A 25,712-nucleotide genomic window follows, 5' to 3' on the forward strand; every position below is an offset into this window, starting at 1 on the left:
AACCTTGATTTCTTCATGCTGCTTTCTGTGCTGGTCTTGCCATAGTAATTTACATTGCTAGGAGAAAGTATAGTTTCTGGATTGCATCCCTGGTAAGGGATGAACAGGACGTATTGCAAATCAGCTTGAATTTGAATATTAGTTTTATACAACCCATCATTTTTCCATGGAACATTTTTCTTAGCGGATTGTTGTATTAAAAGATACTGAATGGGGGTATCTGTGAAATTGCTCCAAAAGGTGACTCTCATTTGACATTTTGGTGGTTATAGAATATGTTCATTTTATATTGAAGACAGCTGTAAAAGAATGATTCATTACTATGCAATTGTGTTCTGAATTTTTTCTTTTTGTGCATAATTCTGCTCATTAATGTAGAAATTACCTTCAAGGGTGCATGCTTTGTAAACTAGAACTTTCTAGATGTGGTTGATTTAGGGGGTCGATACTGGCAGGAGAGTATTTTGCCCAGCATCTAAATGTTTGGCTTGTGTTATGTTGGGGAGGTTTAAGTGAACAATACAGTACCTAGGCTTTTTGTAAAGATTCATAGATACTCAAGTTTGCACTCTCTGGAGACTTTGTTGGAGAAGAGGAATGTAAAATACTAACACGACTTAGTTCCCTTCAAAATTAGAGGCTTGTTTTTAAGTTTTCAAATGTAAAAGTGGAAAATTTGATTTATGCTATTAAAATCCCTAATTAAAACCCCAACACTGATGAAGATGATGGTAGCTATTAAGATAGGCTGAAACTATCAGGAGAAAACAGGGGTAGGTAGCATCACATTTGTGTAATACCACTGACTAGTCTGAACAACATGCACTACTGTGGCTTTTGATTTTGCCATAGAGGCCCTTAACCACATGATGCCACACCTGATTTGGTACTGTCACAAGGTTTAATCGTGGTATTCATCTTCTACTATAGTAGAATGTTGCAAGGAAGATGCCTGGGGGCATCCTGGTAAATGAGTGAAAGAGTGATCCTAGAATTTTTTTTTATATACATATGTATATTGAAGCTCAGGTGTAATGCCTGTTGCTTTTGGCTAGTTTTCTTGCACCGTATTCTATAAAAACAATGAGCTGCTTTAAGGAAATACAGAGCTGCACCTCTGCATGTGTTTATACCATTCATTCTGTGCCTTCTTTGGGGGTAAGGAGAAAAGGCTGAGGGGGACGGGGAGAGCCAGGCTGTGGTGGAGGAGCAGGTGAGGGGGAATTGAGGAGGGGTCATGCTGGGTGCCCTCCCCTAGATGGACCCAAAGCTGCCAGGAAATGCACAGGGAGTGCTGAGTGTAGAATACAAAAACCTGACAAGTTCTTTGTTTTTATAGGTATTGGCAAAGAATAGGAATTTATCTCTAAATTCCTTTGGAAAGAAATCCTCTCTGTCCCTTCTGTTGTACACAGGAATGTAGGAAACTGACTAGAGAGGGGTAGTAGTTTTGAAAATAATGCCGTAACGTTTTTATCTAGGAACGAATCAATCAAGTACCCTGAAACCATAAGCACAGATTCTGGGACTGAAGGGAACAGAAAGCGCTCTCTGCCAACTTTTGCCTCCCTTCTCTGCCTATCCCCGGAGAGTGCTGCAGCCCCAGACAAATGCTGGACTGAGACCCAGGGGGAGGGGGAAGGTACCTGTTGGGCTAGAGGCCTCAAGTGGCCCCAAAGTTGGGCTCCCATTAGGGTGGGTAGGACAACTCCTAGAGACATTGAAGTGATGATGATAACTGATTTGTGGCCTTATTAACAGCCCGGGGATGCAGTGAGAAGCAGGAGCAGCTTTCAGCCATCGGTAGTGAGAAGCTGAGGAGCTGGAACTGAGGAAGCAGAGCTGGAGCAGACAGAAATATGGTAGGGTTTAGGGTAAAACTGTTGTGGGGCTGGGATGGGGAATATGGAGCCGGGATGCAAACTGCGTGGCTGGAGCTGAAATCAATGTAAGGGCTGGGATAGGGCCTTGAAGAGCTGTTCCTGCAGTAAGGATGGTCAGGCTGGGGCTGTTCAAGAGCTAAGCTCAAACCACAGAGAGCTAGAGCTAAAACAGAGAACCAGAAAGCAGCATGATGTGACACTGCTGGGAAGATGTGGAGGCAGATGCGCAGCAGAAGAGCTGGCAGTCAAATAAAGCTTGTGGGACTGAAGCTGAAATCACTGGGGCTGGGGTGGGGAGCTGCAAACACTGTTCTGAGGGGATAGTGACTGTGGATGTGGGAAGCACCCATAGAATGGTACAAAATGGGGCGAGCTGCAATTACAGTAAAGATTGCTTTGGGGTTGGGATGCGGTTGGAGTGGCATTTCTCGGCGTGGAGGTGAAACCTCAGAGCTGGAACCAAAAACAAAGACCCTTTGTCTCAACCTGGAGCAGCTTCACCTAGCAGAGAGGGGGAAAAAGAAGCGGATGTGGAGCTGGAAGAAGAGAGCTTGCAGTGAAATAAAGCTTGTGGGCCAAGAGCTGAAATCACTGGGGCTGGGAAGGGCTCTCCAGGGCTAGAGCTGAAATCACTGTGGGGCTGGGATATAGAGACTGATAGTGGGATTGACATGGCTGGGTGAGATAACTATGGTAGCATTCATATGCTGAAATCACTGTAGGTCAGTAATATTGATGTTGTGACAGTGTCAAAGGGCTGAGGTCAAGGGCAAAAGGTCAGGGGTCAATGGTTAAATTGAAAATCAGGGATTCAAACTTCAAGGGTCACATGTGAATGGTCAGTGTTCAAAGATCAAGAGTAAAGGGTCCAAGGTCCAATGTTATGGGTTAATTTTCCAAGGTTATGTGGTTCAAGGTCAATTATCAGGGAATCAAACTTCAGAGAGCTAAAGTCAAGAGCCAAAGGTCAAAATTCAGAGGTTAAGAGTGAAAGGTAAATGGGAGGTTGCCAGGGATTTGCAGGGAAGAGGAGTATTTATAAACTTTATCCATATTTCCCTGTAATTCTGGGTGTTTGGATTTCATTTGTGCTCGTCAGGATAAGCCATAAACAAGCCCCTGAACTCTGCATCCATGTGTCAAGCACTTCCACAGACAGGCAAGTCAGCAGCGATTCTAGAGGAAAAATTAGAGGTGATAGCTTATGATCCCTGGGGAATTACATTGGGAATTATGAAACTCAAACACATAGAATTGTGGAGGTGGAATTCCATTTTCAGCCTTGGGCACCAGGAGAAGGAGAGGTGTCCTCATCCATAGCAAGGAAATCCAGGTGCCCCAGTGTGTCAGGTGCAGACAATGAGCCGTCCAGGGAATGAGCAACAAGTTCCTTCTGCCCCTCCCCTCACCCGTAGGATGGCAACAGCACAAACTGAACTGTGAGGTTGATGAGCGCTCAGAGTAGCTCCAGGTGTGAGCAGTGAGGTTGATGAGCGCTCAGAGCAGCCCCAGGTGTGAGCAGTTATGGTAAAGAATGGGTGGGGCCTGCCCGGGGCTATTTTAGGGGGAGGGTTTATCTCACTTTGCTTGGGCACGGAGCAGTTGCAGAAGAGGGGTTTATGGTGAGCTCTCTGGGGGTATCTCATGGAATGATACTGAGACCATCTCATAGGATCTGGGAGATCAGCTGGATGCGTTTGGACATGGAGCATTGCTTAAAGGAGGTGCTAAGGGAGAAACCTTTGTGTCTGGAAGCAGCATCGGAGCAAGTAAGCCTGTGTGAGTTCGCAGTGGGGCTTTTCTCCTTTTCCTTTTTGATTTCCTCTTGCCAGGGAGCGACAGAGCCGTGTGGAGGAGAGGCGGGCTCTGCCGAGCCGGCAGGCGGGAGCCGTGGCGTGGAGCTGTGTTCCGGCGTCTTTGTCCGCTCCGGGCGCAGGGCTCGGGCACCGCCGGGGCCCCTTCGGGCCGGTCCCGGTGCCGCTGGGCGGGCCGGGCTCTCCCGGGGCCGGCGCTGCCCCCGCCCGCCGGAGGAGCCGGTTTCCGGCCGGGAGCGCGGGGCCGCCCCCGGGTGCTGGGTGCCGCCGCTGCTGGGGCTGGCGTGGTTTCCCTGGTCCCCCTGCACCTGGAGCGGCGCCAGCCCGGGAGCGAGTCCCGGCGGGGGCGCTGGGGGACACTTGTGGCTTGTCAGCTCCAGAGTGCGCTAGCAGAAGCCACTGGGAGGAGGGGAGGGGGAAAAGCCCGACCTTCCGGGCTTTTTTGTCTCGGGGCTTTGTCGGTGTTGCTCTTTAGCCGAGCTGTGCCTTTAAATAACGATGTGGTGCCTTCTAGAAACTGTGTCCAATACCTTTTGCACCCTCACAGGAGGGCTTCGAGCTCAGGTTTTTCCATTGCCGAGTTAACTGCAGATCTAAGCTGACAGCGTCCCATGCATCTGGGGTGCATGAATCTGTTTGTGATGTTCATTTCCCCTGGATGCAGAGCTGGGCTTTTCGGGCAGACTGTATTTCTCAAGCCTCGGGGTTTATTTAAGCCTTGCACACGATTTTCTGGAGACGCGGGCCGAGTGAGAACTTTGTCTTGGTGCTGTACTGGGGAATGGAAAGCAGGGGGTCCCCGCAATATCCCCGTGGAAGCTGGAATGTCCGAGGGAATGGATGTGACAATTCTCAGGGCTGAACCTGGCTCCCAGCGCTCTGCAGCGTAGGATGCGAGAGAGCAGGGCCGAGGGACAGCGGGGTAGGAAGGGCGAGGTGCTTCGTGCTCTGGGTTTGGTGTTGCTGATATTTTCAGAGCCAGAGCAGGTTGATTTGGTTCAGGTGCACTGGAACAGGATCCAAACTTTGGAAAGAGTTGAGACAAACTGGGAGAAAACGTTTTAAAATGAATGTGTTTCTTAATAGAAGTCAGGTTTCAGTCTGTTTTTTAATTGATTTTAAAGGAATTTTTTTTTGAGGAAAAGTGAAAAAAAATGTTTATTTTAATAAGTAGGGCATAGGTAAGAGGAAAAAAAGGATGAATAATGTTAGATAATTTCTTTGTTGTGGAGAAAAGAGCAGGAGCTTTAGAAGGGTTTTTCTGCACGTGTGGTTTGGATGTTTTTGGAGCTGGGCTGTGGCGTGGATCTTTTTGAGCCGTGGGGTGTTTTGGTGGTAGCTTGGGTTTTTGGATTGGAGTAAAGTTGAATAGTTTTAGAAGTAGTTGTTATGGTTCTGGCAATTATTTTGTATTCACTAATAAATGAGAAATTAGTTTGAAAAAGTAAAAAATGCATTTTTTGTTGTGTTAGACAGTAGAGTTGAGAGAGAATTTGAGTGAGGCTGTATTAGTATTGTATATAGATTGTATGTTCAAAGAATTTTTTCTTTTTTAGTTTTGAAGTTACAGAATTTATGTTTGGGCATAAAGCAGATGATGAGGATATAATGTAATTTAAGGACATTTTATTTTTTATTGTATATATTTGGCTTAGAGGTCAAATTAATGTTTATTAAATTTAAATATGATTTTATACAGATACAGGTAAATATAAATAGTGGTAGTAATATTTAGTAAGCAGAGATATTTATATGTGATTTTTATTCAAGATTAGATTTTTTTGGTGGTACACAGTGTGTTGTTTGATTTGTGTTGTATACTATGTGAAATTTATTTTTTGAATAAAGATGATTCTATGAATGGGTTTGTATTTTAGGTAGAATCAATTAAAATAGATCTCGATATGTATTACTGGGTTTTGTTTATTGTATGTTGGTGTTCAGATTGGGTAGGGTTTGTTTGGTTAGCTGAGTTTTGGGTGTTAATTAGGTGGCTTTTGTTAGATGCAGTTTTCAATTTTTGAAAGTTTTTTATTGACTGGTTTTAAGGTGACTTAGTAATTGATTGTATCATTTTATTTTGTTTGTAGTTGGTGTATAATAATGTATATGTTCTATTTATTTAATGTTGCGTTTTCTAGTTTAGGTGGTGATGATAAGTTTGGATTTCTTTCTGTTGTGTTTCTTAGTTTCATTTCTGGGGGCAGGCATTTATATGGTGGATTTTTATAGGTATATTTTTGGGGGTGATGCTTTTTAATTTTTTAGTAGTTTAGATTGGTTTTTTTGTTTTTAATGAGCTATTAAATTTTTTTTATAGAGTATTGGTGAGTATTTAGGTATTAGTATAAAGGTAGAGCTTTGGGGCTTTTTTCTGCTGATGTTTAGGGTTAGTTGAATGGTTTTGAGTTTAGCGAGTTGGTCTGATTATTTTTTAATAGTTGGTGTGATTTGTTGTGTGGAGTTCAATAGGATTGTTTTTTATTTATGTCTAACTTTGCTGATGTGATAAGAACTGTTAGTGAAAGCATAGCATCTGTTTTTGCTGGTAGTTGGTTGTACGGTGTTGGTTTTGTTTGTGTTGCCTGTTTTGGGGTTTTTTGTTAGTGAGATTAAAGTTTTTATTTTGGGGTTAATTTGTGATTATTTTAAAGATTTTAGGGCAATTTAGGTTTTTGATTTGGGGGTGCTGTGATGAGAGTACTTTATTTGTTTTATGTAGTATTGGTGGTGTGGATAGAGGGAATATTTGTTACGAAAATTTATTTTAGTATTGTTAGTTGAAATGTTAGGATGAGTTGTGTTTCAGTGTTGGGTCTTTTTGAGGGGGTTAAGATTTTTTTCCCTTGGTTGGTGGAGGTATTGTGATTCCCACATTGGTGGGAATTTGATGCTGTTTGTTTCTTGGTTATTTTATTTTTAGGAATATGATTTTTGTAGTAGGCATGGAAGAATTCACTTTATTTCAAGACATACTAGTTTAGTGATGTAAAGGTTCCCATATTAACTCGTCAGTGTCTTAGATTTTTTTTCTTATTTAGGTTTTCCAGAATTTACCGATAATTTAGCAATCAAGCAGGGATGGCACCTCATTCTTGAAAAGATGGCCATGGAAAAACCTGTGTCTAACAACACGTACCTGACAGAAGGCAACAATTTTGCCGTTATTACAGGGCCAAATACGAGGGGCAAAACAACGTTGGCATGGAACTGCTGGAGGAGAGGAGTTTCTGGTGGGCTCCCAGTGGCATCTGATGGAGTGACGGTGAGAGCATCTCATGGGGTCTGGGGGAGCACCTGGATGCGCTTGGACTTGGAGCACTGCTTAAAGGAAGTGGTGATGGACAAAGCTTTTTGCCAGGAAGCAGCACCTGAACAGCTGAGCCAGTGTGGATTTGCAGGGGTGATCTTTCTCCTTTTCCCTTTTGATTTCATCGTGGCAGTCCCTCCCTGGTGCCCTCAATCTGTCAAAAGAATTCCAAGAAAAAAAGGCTGAGCAAACAGTGAAAAGAAGGGTTATAGGTAAGGTGGAGTTCAGGTGTACCGCAGCCCTAACAGTGCTCTCATTTCCCTGAGGCAGCTGCAGGCAGGAACCCTAAAGAAGCAGAGTGCCAGAACCCACGAGAGGTGCAGGCAGTTCCCTGGTGCTAGGGCCAGCCAGGAAGAGATAGTGGGGGGATGATCCGCAGGGTTGGGGAAACAGTAGGTTTCCCGCCCCGCCCCACCCTGGGCTCTCTGTCCCTCCGCAGCCGGGGATTGCTCCCACCCCTCCTCGAGGCGGCGGTTGGTAAGGCTTCGTGCCTGGCCTCCGCAAAGAGTTCGGCTCTGTCAGCCTCTGCCCTGTCTCAGGGCCAAACTTAGGTAGGGTAGGGAGCAACTGTGGATTGCCTGGTCCGGGCTAAGGGACATCTCTTGGGGCCTATGGATAAGGAGCATCCCCGGTTGCAAGCGTAGGGTTGTAAGTTTGTAGGGTTCAGCGGGGCAGCTTGGCAGTGACACGGAGAGGCTGAGGGAGGGCTTCAGAGGTCAAGGGCTCGAGGGCTGGAGACAAACAGTGAAAAGAAAAGGGGTATAGGTTGGGATATAAGGTAGAGTACAGGACTATTCAAACCCTAAACAGTAGCCCTCACAGCACTCCCGTTTCCTTGAGACAGCTGCAGGCAGGAACCCTAAAGCAGCAGAGTGCCAGAACCCCCGAGAGGTGCAGGCAGTTCCCTGGTGCTAGGGCCAGCCAGGAAGAGATAGTGGGGGGACGATCCGCAGGGTTGGGGAAACAGGGGGTTTCCCGCCCCGCCCCACCCTGGGCTCTCTGTCCCTCCGCAGCCAGGGATTGCTCCCACCCCTCCTCGAGGCGGCGGTTGGTAAGGCTTCGTGCCTGGCCTCCGCAAAGAGTTCGGCTCTGTCAGCCTCTGCCCTGTCTCAGGGCCAAACTTAGGTAGGGTAGGGAGCAACTGTGGATTGCCTGGTCCAGGCTAAGGGACATCTCTTGGGGCCTATGGATAAGGAGCATCCCCGGTTGCAAGCGTAGGGTTGTAAGTTTGTAGGGTTCAGTGGGGCAGCTTGGCAGTGACACAGAGAGGCTGAGGGAGGGCTTCAGAGGTCAAGGGCTTGAGGGCTGGAGACAAACAGTGAAAAGAAAAGGGGTATAGGTTGGGATATAAGGTAGAGTACAGGACTATTCAAACCCTAAACAGTAGCCCTCACAGCACTCCCGTTTCCTTGAGACAGCTGCAGGCAGGAACCCTAAAGCAGCAGAGTGCCAGAACCCCCGAGAGGTGCAGGCAGTTCCCTGGTGCTAGGGCCAGCCAGGAAGCGATAGTGAGTGCTCGGGCCTACTGCTGTCGTATAAGCTGGGGTTTCTGTCCTTGGGGTACCCTGGGCTCCCTGGCCCTCACTGACCGGAGAGTCTTCCTCCCCTCCTTGAGGTGGTGGTCATTTGGCTGTCAGCCAATACTGCTGTGAAGCAAGCTTCGGCCTCCCTGTGGGGTGAAGTGTGCAGCCCAAGGACCTGGGCATTCTCTAGAGAAGGTAAGTGCTGGGTTTTCACAGATGTGGCACTAAGCTCCTGCATTGATATTTTGTCTTCTTGGTTGTAGCTGACCAGGAGTCGACATCCTGACAATGGCAGGAACTTCCCAGATGGCGAGGAGGCCTTCCTTCACACCCCATGTGGATCCACCACACCAAGCATCCGAGAGCTGAGTCAAAGGCTACGACCCGCGGAGGGGATGGAAGCGGGGTGCCGGGTCGGGGCTCGTGACCTGGGATTTTTGAGTCAGCTTTGGGGACGGGGAGGTCCAGGCTGTGGCCCCTTAGGCCGCACGGTGGGAGAGCCTCACTTTTGTTCACAGTGCTGAGGTGTGCAGGACAGAGCAGCCTCGGGGCGTGGCGTGTCACTTGTCCGTCGTGCCTTCTGTGTCTTTTGTGCCTCTTGTGTTGTACGTGCCTTGCCCTATCTCTTCTGGGGGCTTACCAGAAACGCCAGCATCACTTATAGCATCTCCGATCTCTGGGCTCCTCGGCTCGACTGCTCTCAGAGGCCTTGGAATCGCGTCTGTTTCGAAAAGCATCCGATCGGATGTCTTTTAGACGTCTTCTTCCGAGCTGTGTCAACAGCCGTGCGCCGCGAGGATCCATTGTTGCGGCTTAGGACTTGAAGAAACGCAAAGATAGGTAGAGGATTGCGGCCATAAGATTCTTGGGCCTCCGTCTTGGCGGTTCCTGGAGTTTGTCATTCCGTCAGCATCTTCTTCCTCCCGGGTTCTGTGAGCTTCATCAGCTCGCCTTCATTCTCACCCGGCTCATCTCGTTCCGCATTCTCAGTCCTTGCGGCCGTCCTTGTGGCCCAGAGTTTGGTCTCCCCATTGTGTCCCCTCGTCGGTTGTCTGGTGTGTCACGGGTGTCTGGGTGTAGTTGTCCCGGAGCTGCTCTGCCCTGCTGCCCAGCCTGGCTGTAGGTGTAAAAGGCCAAGTCCCAGGCCCCTGTAATTTGAAATTGGCGATGTAGGGTGTAGTCGGGGTCTAGAACATATCCCTAGATCAACACAAGATGTCTGGAGCTGTGACGTTACCCTGCAGCACTTTGACTTTTGTCTCAGCTCTCTTTCAGATGCGGCCGGATGAAATCGGTGGCAGAGCGCCCCATCCAGGGTAAGGGGGTTCCCCCGAGAAGGTAAGTCAGTGTTTGTCTTTGCAGGGCAACTGGAACCGGTCACTGTGTTCCAGGTCTCCTCTTTGTCTTTATTTTTAGGAAATAGAGCCAGCTAGCAGCAGTCAAGGTGAAGTGGGCAAGGTGAGCGTTGACCGGTGGAGGGAGGCTGTTGTTACCGCTGGGCTCTCAGTTTCTGGTGCAGCGCCAAGCGTCCCTTCTTGTTTGCGTGCTTTAGGCGGTCCAGTCGCGTTTCGTCGAGACCCCCGTCGCCAGCCGGCCGGCACGCCTGCTTCGCCGCTCCCGTGAGCCCTGCGGAAGCGTCACAGGGACCGCGTGACGGAGCCTTTTCCACGTAAAGGGGCCGTGTGGGTGGCCTTCAGGAAGGGGCCGAGGGCTTCCCGTGAGTTGGGGATGTCGGAAGGAGGAGCGAGGGCCTGTTCAAGTCTCAGCAACGCCGCATCACTTTTTCTTCTCTTAACTCAGGCGCGCCCTGCGACGACGCTGCCTGGTCCCGGCGTGGCCCTATCGTGCGGCCTCAGGACACGGCCGTGAGTAGCGGAATTGTCGGGTTTTGGCCGACGCCCTGCAAAGATCAGCTGCTGATTTTCTGTTTTACTTTTTGTAGCTGACGGAGAGACGACAGCCTGGCGATGGCAGGAACTTCCCGGATAGCCAGGCGGCCTTCCTTGGCGCTCCGTGTGGATCCTCCCCAGCGGGCATCCGAGAGCTGAGTCAAAGGCTACGACCCGCGGAGGGGATGGAAGCGGGGTGCCGGGTCGGGGCTCGTGACCTGGGATTTTTGAGTCAGCTTTGGGGACGGGGAGGTCCAGGCTGTGGCCCCTTAGGCCGCACGGTGGGAGAGCCTCACTTTTGTTCACAGTGCTGAGGTGTGCAGGACAGAGCAGCCTCGGGGCGTGGCTTGTCACTTGTCCGTCGTGCCTTCTGTGTCTTTTGTGCCTCTTGTGTTGTACGTGCCTTGCCCTATCTCTTCTGGGGGCTTACCAGAAACGCCAGCATCACTTATAGCATCTCCGATCTCTGGGCTCCTCGGCTCGACTGCTCTCAGAGGCCTTGGAATCGCGTCTGTTTCGAAAAGCATCCGATCGGATGTCTTTTAGACGTCTTCTTCCGAGCTGTGTCAACAGCCGTGCGCCGCGAGGATCCATTGTTGCGGCTTAGGACTTGAAGAAACGCAAAGATAGGTAGAGGATTGCGGCCATAAGATTCTTGGGCCTCCGTCTTGGCGGTTCCTGGAGTTTGTCATTCCGTCAGCATCTTCTTCCTCCCGGGTTCTGTGAGCTTCATCAGCTCGCCTTCATTCTCACCCGGCTCATCTCGTTCCGCATTCTCAGTCCTTGCGGCCGTCCTTGTGGCCCAGAGTTTGGTCTCCCCATTGTGTCCCCTCGTCGGTTGTCTGGTGTGTCACGGGTGTCTGGGTGTAGTTGTCCCGGAGCTGCTCTGCCCTGCTGCCCAGCCTGGCTGTAGGTGTAAAAGGCCAAGTCCCAGGCCCCTGTAATTTGAAATTGGCGATGTAGGGTGTAGTCGGGGTCTAGAACATATCCCTAGATCAACACAAGATGTCTGGAGCTGTGACGTTACCCTGCAGCACTTTGACTTTTGTCTCAGCTCTCTTTCAGATGCGGCCGGATGAAATCGGTGGCAGAGCGCCCCATCCAGGGTAAGGGGGTTCCCCCGAGAAGGTAAGTCAGTGTTTGTCTTTGCAGGGCAACTGGAACCGGTCACTGTGTTCCAGGTCTCCTCTTTGTCTTTATTTTTAGGAAATAGAGCCAGCTAGCAGCAGTCAAGGTGAAGTGGGCAAGGTGAGCGTTGACCGGTGGAGGGAGGCTGTTGTTATCGCTGGGCTCTCAGTTTCTGGTGCAGCGCCAAGCGTCCCTTCTTGTTTGCGTGCTTTAGGCGGTCCAGTCGCGTTTCGTCGAGACCCCCGTCGCCAGCCGGCCGGCACGCCTGCTTCGCCGCTCCCGTGAGCCCCTGCGGAAGCGTCACAGGGACCGCGTGACGGAGCCTTTTCCACGTAAAGGGGCCGTGTGGGTGGCCTTCAGGAAGGGGCCGAGGGCTTCCCGTGAGTTGGGGATGTCGGGAGGAGGAGCGAGGGCCTGTTCAAGTCTCAGCAACGCCGCATCACTTTTTCTTCTCTTAACTCAGGCGCGCCCTGCGACGACGCTGCCTGGTCCCGGCGTGGCCCTATCGTGCGGCCTCAGGACACGGCCGTGAGTAGCGGAATTGTCGGGTTTTGGCCAACGCCCTGCAAAGATCAGCTGCTGATTTTCTGTTTTATTTTTTGTAGCTGACGGAGAGACGACAGCCTGGCGATGGCAGGTTCCGGGTTCTAGGTTATGGGTCTAGGTCAGGGTTCTAGGTCAGGGTTCTAGGTCAGGGTTCTAGGTCATGGTTCTAGGTCAGGGTTCTAGGTCAGGGTTCTAGGTCAGGGTTCTAGGTCAGGGTTCTAGGTCAGGGTTCTAGGTCAGGGTTCTAGGTTATGGTTCTAGGTTATGGTTCTAGGTCAGGGTTCTAGGTTATGGTTCTAGGTCAGGGTTCTAGGTTATGGTTCTAGGTGGCCAATCACAGCCGCCCTTTGAATCCAGGCGCGGTCCCGCCAAGCTCAGCCCGCTCAGTCGTGGCCCGTTCCCGCTCCCCCGTTTTGCTGGGGTGCCGCTCCGGCCGCTGTTGCTTTGGGAGCCGGCAGAGCCGAGCTGCCGCAGCCCCGAGAGGTGCTGCTGGGTCCCGGGAAGGGTGGGCGGGGGCTCCCCGTTCAGGTCCCAGCCGTAACTTCGCCCAAAGAAACGGGGAGAAGGGGGGGGAGCGGGCGGGATCGCGGGAGCGGGGCCTGAGGGGACAGCGGGGGGTCGCGGAGGCGAGCGCGGCGGGAACGGGCGGGCTGGGATTGGCGGGCCCGGCGCTGCCTCAGGCTGTGATTGGCTGGGCTGGCCGGCCGTGGGCTATAAATAGCGTGAGCTGGAGGGGTGCGGGCGTTAGTTCGGCGGTGAGCAGTGGAGAGGCGGCGGCGGAGAGGCGGCGGCGGGCGGCAGCGGCGAGCGGCGGCGTGAGCGATCCAGGGAGCGCCGGTGCGCCAGGACGGGAGCCCTGTGCTCACTGAACTGGGGAGCGCCGGTGAGGTCGGGCGCCATGCCCGCGTCTGCTGGGGCCAGCATCTGGGGGCCGACGGTGTCCTGGGGCGGTGGGGCCGGTCGTGGCCAATTCTTTCTGCCACGTCCTGGGCTTTTCGGGCGGCCGGAGGCGGGTGCGGGGTCTGGAGTGGCACAGGGAGACAAGATGTTGTTTCTGCGGGACAGAGAGGAGCTGTTTTGTAGTTTCTGGATTGAAGATAATGTTTAAAATATCAAGAATAAAGCTGGGGTTTTTTTGTTTTTATTATTTTAGTTTGATTTTATTTAAAATAATAATGATTTTCTTTATTACATTGCTTTGTTTTTCTCGTTTTATTAAAATAATAAAATTATTATTAATTATAATTACTTTTAACAAGATATATTGTTATCTTGATATGTATTAGTTTAACTAAGTATTAATAAATAATGATTAAATATTATCTACTATTATTAAATACTATTTGTTAATCATAATTTAATTAAATATTTATTATTTATTAGATTGTTATTATTTACTAATTATAATTTAATACTATTAAATACTAATTAAATATTACTTATAATTAATTATTCAATTAAATATTTATTATTTCTTTGTTAGCTAATATTTATTAATTTTTATTTATTGATTATTAATTAAATATTATTTATTAATTGTTAAGTAAATATTGATTAATTATTTATTAGCTCGTTATTATTTATTATTTAATTATTAATTAAAGCTCTAGGTGATTTCCAGGAGCAAAAAAAAAGGCGATAGTCAAGGTGCTTGTGAACTGGTGTTAAAAGACAAATTCTTCATTGTCAATCCAGCTACCATTCTTGTTCAGTTAAACTCTGCAACAGATCTCCCACAAAGGTAATTTTCTGCTTCTCTGGCTTAATTCTATTCATCTTTTAGAGAGTAATTAGCACTGCTTGGTGTTCTTTTAAGCCCAACTAATTGCACCTTGTTTTAGGAGAGAAAGTTAATGCCTCTCCATGTAGGTTAGTGCAGCAATTTATGATGAGAGCTGGGACCAGGCAGAGGTGTGGACCAGGGGCACCATTGCTGCTGCTGCTGCTGCCGCCACCAGAAGCCTGGTGCTTGCTCCATTGCAAAGGTTTCCCAGTTCGAATTTGAGCTGTTTTCTGGATGCTGTGGCTAGCAGCAGTGAGCCCACATTGCCAGCGGCTGCCTCTGCTACTCAGCAATGGTCAGAGGGGTGCAGGACAGACTTGATTGCACCTGGAAGTGTGTGGCAGCAGAAGGATGCCCACAGCACACCATGGTCACATGGTTATAGAGTCATAGGGGATGGTGACAGGGCCACCACCTGTCACACAGTCAGAGGGGCTCAGCCAGGACCAGCTCTAGTGCCACCAGGGAGGCAGAAGGGGCTGGATGTGGCTGTGAGGCAGTGGTGTGACCCTTACAGGGAAGTCCTCCTCTGGGATAGTCACTTTGTAGTGATATCTGTAGGTCAAGACTCCTGCTACAGTAGCATTTACCAAATTGTTCTATGCTCAGTTGTGTCCTGCTGTTGCTGCTTCTGAAGGATCATGGAATCACAGAATGGTTTGAGTTGGAAGTGACTTTAAAGCTCATCTCATTCCACCCTTGCCATGAGCAGGGACACCTTCACTAGACCAGGTTGCTTCGCCCTGGCCTTGAACACTTCCAGGGATGGAGCACTTCCACGATGGCTGTTTGACTTCCTTTCCCTGCAATGGCAAATGCCTTTGCTGGGGTTCCTCTGCTGAAATCACACCCTGACCAAATGCAACACCAACAAAAATCTGGACTTGTGCCAGACTGCCATCATCAGAGCTCAGCCAGCAAACAGTGCTCAGCAAAAGGCAACTAGACATTGTGTTTGGAGGCCTCATTTGTGGAGCTGCTGATGAGGCATCAGTGACTTTGATAATGTCAAGGACTAGAAAGCAAATGCTTCCATGATAAATCTTGTCTACTTTAAAAGTAGGTTATACTTTGAAAGCGCTTTAGTTCTTAGGAATTTAATATTTCTATGTCAATTGTAAGACAAGTAATTGGATGGGGAGAAGGTTGTTACCGGAACCTGAGATCAAAGGCAGGATTTGAAATGATGTGCAGGTGGGTGTCTTTGTTCACTGCAAATGTGACTCTGGAGGTTTTGCAGGCACCACTTGTGTTTGAAATCATGGAAGCACAGAATATTCTGAGCTGGAAGGGATCTGCATAGATCAACTCCTAGCCCTGCACAGAACACCAAAATCCACCCTGTGCCTGAGAGCATTGTCCAGATGCTTCTTGAGCTCTAGCAGCCTTGGGGCCATGACCATTCCCTGGGGACCCTGTTCAAGTGCTCAACCACCTGCTGTGGGAATACCCTTTACCTAATATCCAGGCTAAACCTCTCTGCACGCATGGCAGAGAAGACCACTGTCCCAGCACCTGCCATGCCCAGGGTACTCATCCACAGACTGGTGTGTCCATGGAGGGAGGGGCTCCAGACCTGGGCTTAATCCTCCCTGGGAGGATTGTTTTCCCTTCCATGAGAGCGGGTTGTTTTAATCGCACTAAGCAGTTTATATTGAGGTTATCGAAAACTCTTTCTGCCTATGCTGGGAGATACTTGGGTTGTTTCTAGAAAAAACTCTGCCTCCTCCTGCCCTCACTCACCCCTTCCTCTCTAGGGAAGGAGTTTCCCACATCCCATATGCAACATTTCCCTGATCTGTCCCTTTCCAAATTGCAAGCTGCACAACTGTGAGCTGGCATCAAGACTCTGAGGTAAGCACAAACTGCCTGAATCCAAGCCCTCCCTGTGGGGCCGCAACCCCAGAGCCCCTGGACATGGAGCATAGCTGCAACACCATGGCCATGGATTTCCCTGAAAGGATGAAGCAGCACGGTGGAAGTCCCGGGGCACTGTCTGAGGAATTGCCCTCCCTGTGCCATGCTCTCACCTGGGGAGAGCAAGAATTGTACAGCCCTGTCCCAGAGCTCTATGCCCAGCCTGCCTGAGCAGTGAGCAAAATGGGATCAGTTTAATTATAATTTGATATTCCAGCCTTAAACTTTCTGTAAACCAGTGGCTGCTGGACAGGTGAGCTGGACTCCTGTGCCTAATGTAGATTGATAGCAGATCAGCTTTTCTGTCTCAATTTGCTTATGACCTAGAGAATTAGCAGAGAGGATCTGTTATCCTGCCAATGCACTAATGGCTTTGGCAAGAGAAGAGCTCCTGAGGGAAGCAGTGGTATTTGCTAACCTTTCCGCAATTTGCTTTACATAATAACACACTCCTCCAAACGTCCACAGCGTGACTGGCCATTCCTCTTCGCCTGCACATGCCTTGATATTTCACTTTTTAAATTTCACAACTAGTGCACAGTAAGAAAAGGTGCCGAATGCCTCACGTCATTCATCTTCCCTCTCCCTTCAGAGGCTATTCTTAGCCATGCCATCAGTTTAGCAATTCAGAGGGAAGTACTTTTCCTTTTCAAGGTCTCTAAAGATTTCCTATTTCTATATGTCCAGCTAGAAAAGAAAAACAATCTGAATCTGCCTGCCAATCTGCCCTTCAGCTCACTGGTTTTCTCCAAAATGCGTTGCAAGGCTGGGAGCATAGCAGAAACCCTCTCTGGGGGCACTTCTAAAGGCAGTAGGACAACTGAGCACACAGTGTGCTGAGGATCAGGCAGGACACTCCAATGACACACCATCCTAATGAGCGTCTGAAAATTAGTTTTTCAGGCACAGGCAATGGGAGTGGAAGCAGGAGCCCAAAAGGGGGAATGAAATTGCTAGTGGTGAACCAGAGAAAATGCAAGTTAATTCTCCTTCTCCACATACCATTGTGGAGTGGGAATTGCAGCCTGTCTACTGAGAAGCAGAGATCAGCACCTCTCCTTTGCTTGGAAATGGCTTTGCCTAATATCCCAGTGCCCATGGACTGAGCTCAGTGCCCTGTGAGGAGGCACATGCTGCAGGAGGTAGCTGCTTGGACCCTGTGGCTGTGGGATCTTCTGCCCCAAGCACTGTCAGACTCATTCATGGAAGGGGCACAGCTGATAGGCCTTTCTCAGAGCTGGGCCATGGCAAGCATTTCTCCAGGGATGCAGCAGTCACAGCTGTGCCTCACCCAGGTAGGACAAAACAATGGAAAACTGATCAACTAACTAAATTAATTAACTAATTAAAATTAATCAACTGAGTACACATGCACCAGCCCAGTCTCCTTCTCTTCCCACTCGCAAGCAACTCTCCCCCACGTGCAGTACTCAGGGGTGGGAGCTATACAACTGGGGATGATAAATGCAGTTAGTCCAAGCTGCCACCATCACTTCATGTGACAGGTATGTTCAGACACTGTTCTCAGCCCTATAGTCTCCCTGCACACCCACCACCCACCATGCCCTCCCCAGGAATCACATAATTCCTCACCCTGACAGCCCAGTCCAAGTGCCAGCAGCTGCAGCTATTGTTGTTACATGCTGCCATTTATGAGTGTTTTTATTTCAGATTATTACGATATTTTATTTTATTTAGATTATTTTATTCAGATTATTATATTAATTATTCAGATTATTATTATTATTCAGATTCTTGACGTTAAAAGCCCATAATTAAGATAATTAAAACAAAGACATTTGCCTTGTAATCAGCATATATTTCAATAAGATGTTTTAATTTACAGGTGAAAGTTCTGAGCTTATTATTTAAATAATGTTATCTATATTGACAACATGCTATATAGATCTGATTGTTTAGGGTGTTTATGATACTCCTTTATTTTTAAATCCTTTTTCAATTTGATGAACACACATCAAACCTCCAGGACATGAGAGAGAGTAGCTCCTCAGGGAAGCCAGGCAGACCTGTGTTAGTGGTTGCTGGGATTGCCATGGGGAGGCACTATACAGAGCCACAGCTTGGTCGAGGCACTGCAGTGATTCTGGAATCATGCAGTACAGAACTGGAAGGTATCCACAAGAATCACTGAATTCAACTCCTGGCCCTGCACAGGACAATTCCCAAAATCCCAACATCTGCTTGAGAGCATTTTCCAAATGCTTCTTTGACTTCGGGTCGGCTCGGGTAGGGTCGGCGCGGCTCGGGTCGCCTCAGGGAGACACGAGTAGGCCCGTCTCGGGTAGAGACACGAGTAGGCACGGCTCGGGTAGAGACGCGAGTAGGCACGGCTCGGGTAGAGTCGGGTCGGCTCGGGTCTGCTCGGCCCCGCCCGGCCCCGCACGGGCCCGCGTTCCCGCTCTGCCCCCGGTACAGTCCCGCACGGCTCGGTACAGCCCATCACGGCACGGTACAGCCCATCACGGTACGGCCCCGCTCGGGGCGGTGCCCGGAGCCGCGCGGCGGGGCCGGGACGGAACTGGAGAAGGGAGCGGGACCGGGCAGAGGCCGAGAGAGGTGCGGGGTCCGGGGGAGCCGAGCGGAGCGGGGACAGCCGGGGACGGGGGGATACTGGTGGGGAGGGGGGCCAGAGCTGGGATCTGGGGGAACTGAGGTCTGGGTTACTGGTTGTGGTGGGGTCTAAGTTACTGGTGGAGTCCGGAGAAACAGGGCTTCGTGGTTACTGCTGGGGCTTGGGGGAACTGGGGTCAGGGTTTCCTTGTCGGGTTTGGAGGGACTGAGATCTGCGTTCCTAATGGGGTGTGGGGTTACTGCCTCTGGTCAGGTATGGGCTCAAAGGTGGGGTTACTGGGGTGTGGGGTCAGTGCAAGGGTGGGGGAATGGGGCATAGGGTGGGTGGCCCAGCTGGGCTGCTGGGTGGGGTGCAGTGCGACAGGGTGGGGTGGGGGTCCCTGGGTGTGGTGAGGGTGGGTCAGCTGCACTTTCGTTGATGCGGGTTGTCATCCCTTGACGGTGGCCTTGGGCTGTGGGTCCCAAGTTGCCTGGTCTCCCAGGCAGTGTCTGACCTGGGATGGGAGCCTGGGGGCTGCTGCCCCATCCCACATCCGTCCCCACAGCCCCTGCTCCAGCAGTGTCCCCATGGACAGCCTTGCTTATGGAGTGGCCGCTCTGTGTTTTCTTCAGAAAAAGGAAAAAAAGTTCCCTTTCTTTACTGCTGAGCTCATTCTTAAACATTTATATTAGGGGGATTTGCGGGGCGGGGAAATAATTGTGTAATGTCTTAGGAGCAGGGGAGCATTCCAAAAGCATGACTGCGGGGCCTTTTCCAGCACTAGCACTCTGGCAGCCAAGTCTCTCAGTGGCCGCCAACCTCCCTAAACCCAGCCCCAGCCTTCCAACCCCTCCGGGAGAACGGGACTGTGATCCCTGGCTTGCATCTGCGTGGAGTGGGCTGGGAGCAGGGGCTTGGCTGAGCCCCCTCAAGCTAATATCCCCAGTCGGGAAACTGGACACTAGAGGCAGTGGTTTGGCTGGCTGCGTATCATGGGGACCAGTTGCGTTTTGTTTCTATTTTGCCAAGTGCTTTTGGTGTCCAAACAGTTTCAGTTTATGTCCAGCTCCTCCTCCTCAGCTCAGGTAGACACTGCATGAGATTTTATGGACTTCTGCTTGAATCCAGGTTCCTGACAGCTACAGCTTCTCCAGGGAAATATGTAAGTGAAAATAAGCCAAGTCACTATCTTGCTACAGGTTATCAGGAACCTTTAACCAGGGTCACCTCCCGACTTGCTGTTTGCACCGGAGAAGCGCACTGACGTGAAAAGTAAGGAATTGTATTAGCAAATAGCGATCGGCGCTGGGGCAGGCAGGCATTGCACAAGTACAGGCATCTGCTGACATTGTGGCAGGTTGTTTGGAGCTTTCAACAAGACATTTGCGCTACCGTGAGGCTGGGAAGGCTGTCACTACTGCAGGAGGTAAAATAAGAACATGGCATGATGTCCTTTGGAAAAGGAGGTAAGGGCAGGCAGCTTTTCCCACACTGCTCAAACACTTGTGGTTTGACCTTTGTTTAGGCTTTCAAATTCTTCTGTTCCAAGTCCCTTTCTCTGTTTTGCTTGTGGATGTTTTCTGGGGGATTTAGCAATGAAAACGAGCCACCCCGGACACTTTGCTCCAGGTCTAGGTCTGGGAAGTTGCCCTTTTCCACTGGAGTGTGTGTTAAGCCCAGCCTGCCTGGTTGTGCACAAATATCTCCAAAACCATGGGAAAGGTCTAAACTTGTGCACTGGGTTGAGCTCCTACTTTGACAATCACTTGTCATTTGGATTAGCAGGTCTGGAGGTCTGAGGAAGGTTTCAGGCAGCTCTCAGTGGTAAATACAGACATTTTCCTTGGTCTTTGCTTCTGGCAGCAGAGGGATGGCAGGTGAGCCAGGAGCAGTGGGCAGCGGTGGTGCGGGTGGGCGTGGGTCAACCCTGGGTGTCAGCGAGGGCTGCTGGCCAGGGCTGAGGGCTGCTCTGTGCTGCACAAACTGCACAGCTCGGCCAGCCTGGGGGCTGGATGAGCATGAAATTACAGGTGCTGCTTTGCCAAAGCCAGCGCCACTTGGATGGTCTTGCTGCAATCCCAAGCTCTGCCCTGCCCTTTGAATTTCCCCTCAGCACAGCCGTTTGCTTCCAGCCCTTTTTGGAAATGTTTTCTGCCATTCAGCCTTAATGATTCCATGATTCTGTAGTAAGAGTCCCTCCGGTGCTTGCAACAGTGGCTGAGACACTTGTCCTGTACAACCTTGGCCATGGCTTAGGTATGTCAGCAAATGAAATTCCCCTCAGTGGATATCCCTGTGGGGTTTAATTTGGAAGTTTCCTTACTTTATCATTGTACCAGTGAGTCCAAACTGCTAAAACTATTTCTGTAGTGGAACTGCCCCACAGCACTGGGGGTATCCCTGTGGGCAGTGTCCCTGCCAAGGGGCTGCTCCCAGCACAGCTCTTTGCCCCCCCAGCCCTGCCCAGAGTCAGAGCTGTGCCTCTGGCCAGGGCTGTGATCCCTGGTGTGACTGGTCCGACTGGGGTGGGGCCGTCAGCAGTGTTTGGGAATTTCTACTTTGGAGCAAAACCCCTCTGTTACCTCTAGGAAGTTGAGTCTGGCCAAGGAGGTTCATTGAAAGATTCCTGCCCCTGGTTGGAGTCCTTCAAAGCACTGACATCTTTGTCTGCTATTCCTGAGTCCCCATAGCGCAGACACTGGATGATGGACACATCCTGCTGCTGGAGGAATCACTGAGTTCAACTCCTGGCCCTGCACAGGACAATTCCCAAAATCCCACCATCTGCTTGAGAGCATTTTCCAAATGCTTCTTTGACTTCTGTCAGGCTTCAGGCTGTGACCACTTCCCTGGGGAGCCAGTTCCAGAGTCCGTGATACTCTACAGCATGAGTTTGGGTGGCCTCAGACCTCTCCAAAACACTCAAAAGAGAGATTCTGGCTCTGGGAAATTATTTCTCACTCTACTGTGTCAGAGGCTGTTGAAAATAGCTGCTGTCAGTATCCAGGAGTTCCTGTGTGTCAGCAGTGGGGTGAGAGATTGTAAGGGGCTGGCTGTTCACCTTGCCAAAGGAGCTGGAGTATCTCTGATGTTCTCTGATTTGCTCTCCATCCCTGGTTCCTGGGGCAGCCTCACAGGCAGCTATCCTTCCTCTGTTCCAACAGGGGCAGGGTACTCCTGGCTGCTTGTGCCTCCATTCCATCTGTGCCTCCATCCTGCCCACGCCTTCATCCTGCCCATGTCTCCATACCGCCAAACATGGTCTTACAGAACAGGCAGCAGCAACAGCAGAACTTGCTCCTCCTCTACACCTAGAGATTGCCTTTTCCACCCAGCAATATCTTTTGGAAGGTTTTTCACAGTGACATTGTCCCCGTGAATGTTGGTGTCAGCCCAGTAGCAGGCACGCAGTTCCACTTACCAGGACAGTGCCTGCAGCCAGACTTCTGCCAAGGAGAGGGATGGGGAGGGTGGTGTCACCAATGTCCCTGTGCTGGCTGCTGGGTAACAAGTATCTGCTCTGTTCACCTGACAGTGCTCCAGAATACAATGCACCTTCCCTCAGCTGCAGCTGGCAGCCCTTCATTTCTCAGGCTTAAAAATAGTCACAGGCATTATAAACAGCCCTGCATGGAACATAACAGAAAACTTGTTTTTCATCCTCTCCATGTTCCTTGTGGGAACAAATGCTCTTATCTCCCTTATGTGCTTGGTTGACTTCTCTGTGCAGGACAGAGACGTGGAATATACAGCACATCCAGCACCATGCCTTGTATAGAGGAAATTATCTGTTTATTTCCGCTTCTATGATGTTCCAAGTTCTTCAGCGGAACCAGGATGAAGCAGCAGCCACTGGAGAATCATTTGGAGACTGGTGCCCACCAGCCTCTGAGCTTTCAAAAAAAATCTGCTCACAGAGGACAGACTTTGGCTCTTTCTCAAGAGCGCCTTCCAAATCCAAGGGCTGTCTGGCATACTCACATTAATGAACACTTGCACGTTAACAGTTATGAAGTTCTTACCTTCTGCTAAAAAGGTATGAATTATGCATCAGGGAAATACATTAGTTAGCGGTGTGTAAAGAGCTTGGAGCGGCCCACGGATCCAGTGTGCGGAGGCGCCACAAGCCCTGGGGTTTTCCTATCTCTGCCAGCCCCATTCTGGCTGTCGGCAAGTCAGTGCACGGGCTCCCGTCCCAGTTTGGTGCATGCCCAAAGGCTGGCCTGGGAAGTCTGTGAGCATGTCTGGCTCTGCTCTCCCTGAGAAAGACACAGCTGCTGCTGCTGGCCCTGCCCTTGATATGCCACCAGCTTCACCACATTGGACTTTCCCCACAGAGTGAAAATAATGAAAACCAGAGCCATGTCATTTTGTTGTAATAAGGCATTTTCTGCAATCCTTCACAGCCTGCCCTTCACTGCCACAGGGACAAGCTCTCGGTGGTGCCTTTAAGCCTGGCAGTAGGTTTGGTTTTTGGGAACCGCCACGTATGTTTGCTTCCCGGGGTGGGGGGGGGCCTATTGGAGGTTTTCTCCCAAATTTGCCCTAAACCATGACAGGGGACCTGACTACATGGGGCTGGGTGTTCATCCCACTCGTGTGCTGCAGCTATGGCAACATTGCCTTCCCAACCTCGTTCCCTAAATTAGCTGCTATTTAGGCTTTGTTTATAGCTCTGCTTAACAAACGGAGTGTTGCATGTAAAGGTTCTTATTTATTATTTGGCAGATGGGGATCTGTTAAATTCCAGTTGGAAATGAGTTGTGGGAAGATCAGGCTCTTTGCAGAAACTTCCTTCTAAAACAATGGAACAGGACCAGGGACTCACGCACCTATGGCACTGCCCTGGGAATGAAGGACAGCAAATAACAAAATTAACTTCATAGAATCCTAAAATGGTTTGGATTGGAAGGGCCCTTAAAGCTCATTATCTCTATCTCATTATCTCTATTATCATTATCCCTGCCGTGGGCAGGGACTCCTTTCCCAGGCCAGGTTGCTCAGCACCATACAGGATTCTGTGCCACAGCTCCCAGGTCCTGTTGTGCCACTCATGCCCTTGATGGTCTCCTGCTTTATGTATGCAGCAAATCTTGTAAGATTTCCTGTCTTTTTTCTCTTCCTTCTCTCCATGCACAGTCCATGAACAGCCGCCTCTCTGCCTGCTGCTCTGTATGGAATTTTTACAGGTGTAATGTACATTTTGACAAGGATTGTGAAGGCCCGAGGGCAACAGAGATATTAATTGCACACTGAATATTCCACTCATTACTAGGACAAAGCTTCCCATTAAATAATTCACAAGTGGAAGACATGCTGAGGAAACTACCTCTCCAGAATAGTGTCCAGGCTCCCATGAGCTGAAGGAGAGAGTTGCAAACAAGCAACAGGCAAACAATTTGACATAGTTTTATTTTCTCCCAGTACCACTATGATCTATAAGCCATAACAGGCAGATCTTTCCAAAGAAGCTGTAAGAACTCGTTAATATTCATGCTTTTAAATAACAAGGCAGCAACGGCTCAGCAGCGATTATAGCCAGTAAGTTTTGATGCACTCAGCTCACATCCCTAGAGGCTCCAGCTCTATCAGCTGGGCTGCTAGGTGAAGGACAAGATGCTCTGCTCCTCTTGTCTTGCTCTGGCTTGTCTCCCACCAATCCAGCCGCTGCTGTTTTCCATCAGTCTGCATCTCCTCAGCTAGTGGCTGTGCTCTAGGTAAAACCCCACTGCTGTGTTTACCCATGCAAGCCAATCCTCGAAATCTGGCACCAGGCAGCATTCAACATGAACCTGCAGTTAATTACACCTTCTTGCTAAAATAATTGAGTAGCCTACATTCTGATTGCAGTAATTGCATCCTAATGAACTTACGTGTCAGCTTGTTTCACACAACTTTGGCATTCCATAATATATATAAATATATAAATATATATATAAATACCAAGTTAAGTTCATAGTTCAATCTCGAGGCACCAGGAGTCCAGAACCAACCTCCTGAATGGAGAAGGCTGGACTTGATGTTCTTGGAGGTCTTTTCCAAATTTAATGATTCTATGATTCTATTCTATAGTCACTCCAGGAGCTCAGCTGGGGGACGGCTCTGATCCAGACCTTGTCAGGAACAGAGTTGGGCTTCGCTGGACAAACAGTGGGATGTGGCTCCAGTGCCAGACCAGTGCTGGGCACCTCCTGCTCTCAGCCCCAGCTGCTGGAAAACACTGCTGATGTTCTGCCAGTCCATGGAAGGAGATCCTGAAGAGTCAGAGAAGAAACTACAAAACGATAAATTAACGTTGCTAACAGAAAAGTGTAATCCTATTGACTTCAGTGAGACTTAAAAGCAAACAGTTATGTTAACTATTAATTGTTATAACTAAGAAGATCAGATCAGAAGCCCAACCTGTGCTTTATGAAGAAAATTAAAGCTTCTACAAAAGTTACTAAAATGATGACATGCTCCCATTATGGCTCTTTACAGATCATTACTTATTGTCAATGTTGTTCATGTTTGCTACCAAAATACAAATGATAGCTTTCTACAAAACTGTGCATGTTAGTTAACATCATTAAATCCTAAAGGATTAGTCAGCTGTCCCTCAAAGTTATGTGGCTTGGAAAGTGATTTTCTAATATGCAAACTTCAAAGGAATTTTGAAATCCTGCAGCGTAAGTGAGACAGACAAATGTTAATCCACTGGAGTGCTGCTTAATGGCCTGTTTAATTTTTGTATTGCTTGGTCTCTGTAAGCAGCTGGACATGAAGGCTGCTTGCAATTCAGCTTCCTCTTGAACCACCCCACTCATGGAACATGGATTCCTCTTCCACATGGATGACAGTGCTTGCAGGTATGGCCATATTCCCGTGTCCTTTCCCCAACCTACAGCTATGCACGGACACAAACCCACCTGGGGAGGGACTCCCCAAGCTCACTGGTGGGTGATCACAGACTCCACAAATGGTTTGGAAGGGACCTAAAAACTCATCTCATTCTAAACCCCCTGCCACGGGCAAGAACCTCTTACCACTATCCCAGGTTCAACCACGGGATTATCCACGTACAACCTGGACTTGGACACTTCCAGAGATGGGGCAGCCACAGCTTCTCTGGGCCGCCTGTGCCAGGGCCTCAGCACCCTCACAGGGAAGAACTACTTCCTAATACCTAACCTAATTGTTTCCTGTTTTAGTTAGTGTTAGGGAGTGCAGGGAGTTTGTGCCTGCCCAGTGTATCATGCAGAATTGGGAACCCACTATCACACAGCTCAGCTCCCCTACACCCCCTCCGCGCCGTCCGCACCGCCTTGGTGCCCCGCGGGCTCCGCTTTCCCGGCGCCCGTGGGGCCG

At 49.5% G+C, this 25,712-nt stretch overlaps 1 protein-coding gene across 1 annotated transcript; it reads left to right on the forward strand.

Annotated features, from left to right (window-relative positions):
• Window positions 1–1,458: 1,458 nt before the first annotated feature.
• LOC111944292 (uncharacterized) lies at window positions 1,459–24,911 on the forward strand. Its single transcript, XM_086854091.1, has 18 exons — window positions 1,459–1,642; window positions 1,762–1,862; window positions 3,556–3,652; window positions 6,871–6,962; window positions 8,794–9,988; window positions 10,083–10,247; window positions 10,331–10,395; window positions 10,473–11,667; window positions 11,762–11,927; window positions 12,011–12,075; window positions 12,153–12,224; window positions 12,264–12,976; window positions 13,698–13,834; window positions 14,486–15,730; window positions 19,565–19,637; window positions 19,723–20,242; window positions 21,530–22,401; window positions 23,505–24,911. Exons 2-5 carry the CDS (start codon window positions 1,860–1,862, stop codon window positions 9,052–9,054), a joined length of 453 nt encoding a protein of 150 aa, XP_086710217.1. The 5' UTR covers window positions 1,459–1,642; window positions 1,762–1,859; the 3' UTR covers window positions 9,055–9,988; window positions 10,083–10,247; window positions 10,331–10,395; window positions 10,473–11,667; window positions 11,762–11,927; window positions 12,011–12,075; window positions 12,153–12,224; window positions 12,264–12,976; window positions 13,698–13,834; window positions 14,486–15,730; window positions 19,565–19,637; window positions 19,723–20,242; window positions 21,530–22,401; window positions 23,505–24,911.
• Window positions 24,912–25,712: the final 801 nt, after the last annotated feature.

The sequence above is a fragment of the Cyanistes caeruleus genome, chromosome 17 (assembly GCF_971803275.1).
Source record: "Cyanistes caeruleus chromosome 17, bCyaCae1.hap1.1, whole genome shotgun sequence".
Lineage (NCBI taxonomy): Eukaryota > Metazoa > Chordata > Aves > Passeriformes > Paridae > Cyanistes > Cyanistes caeruleus.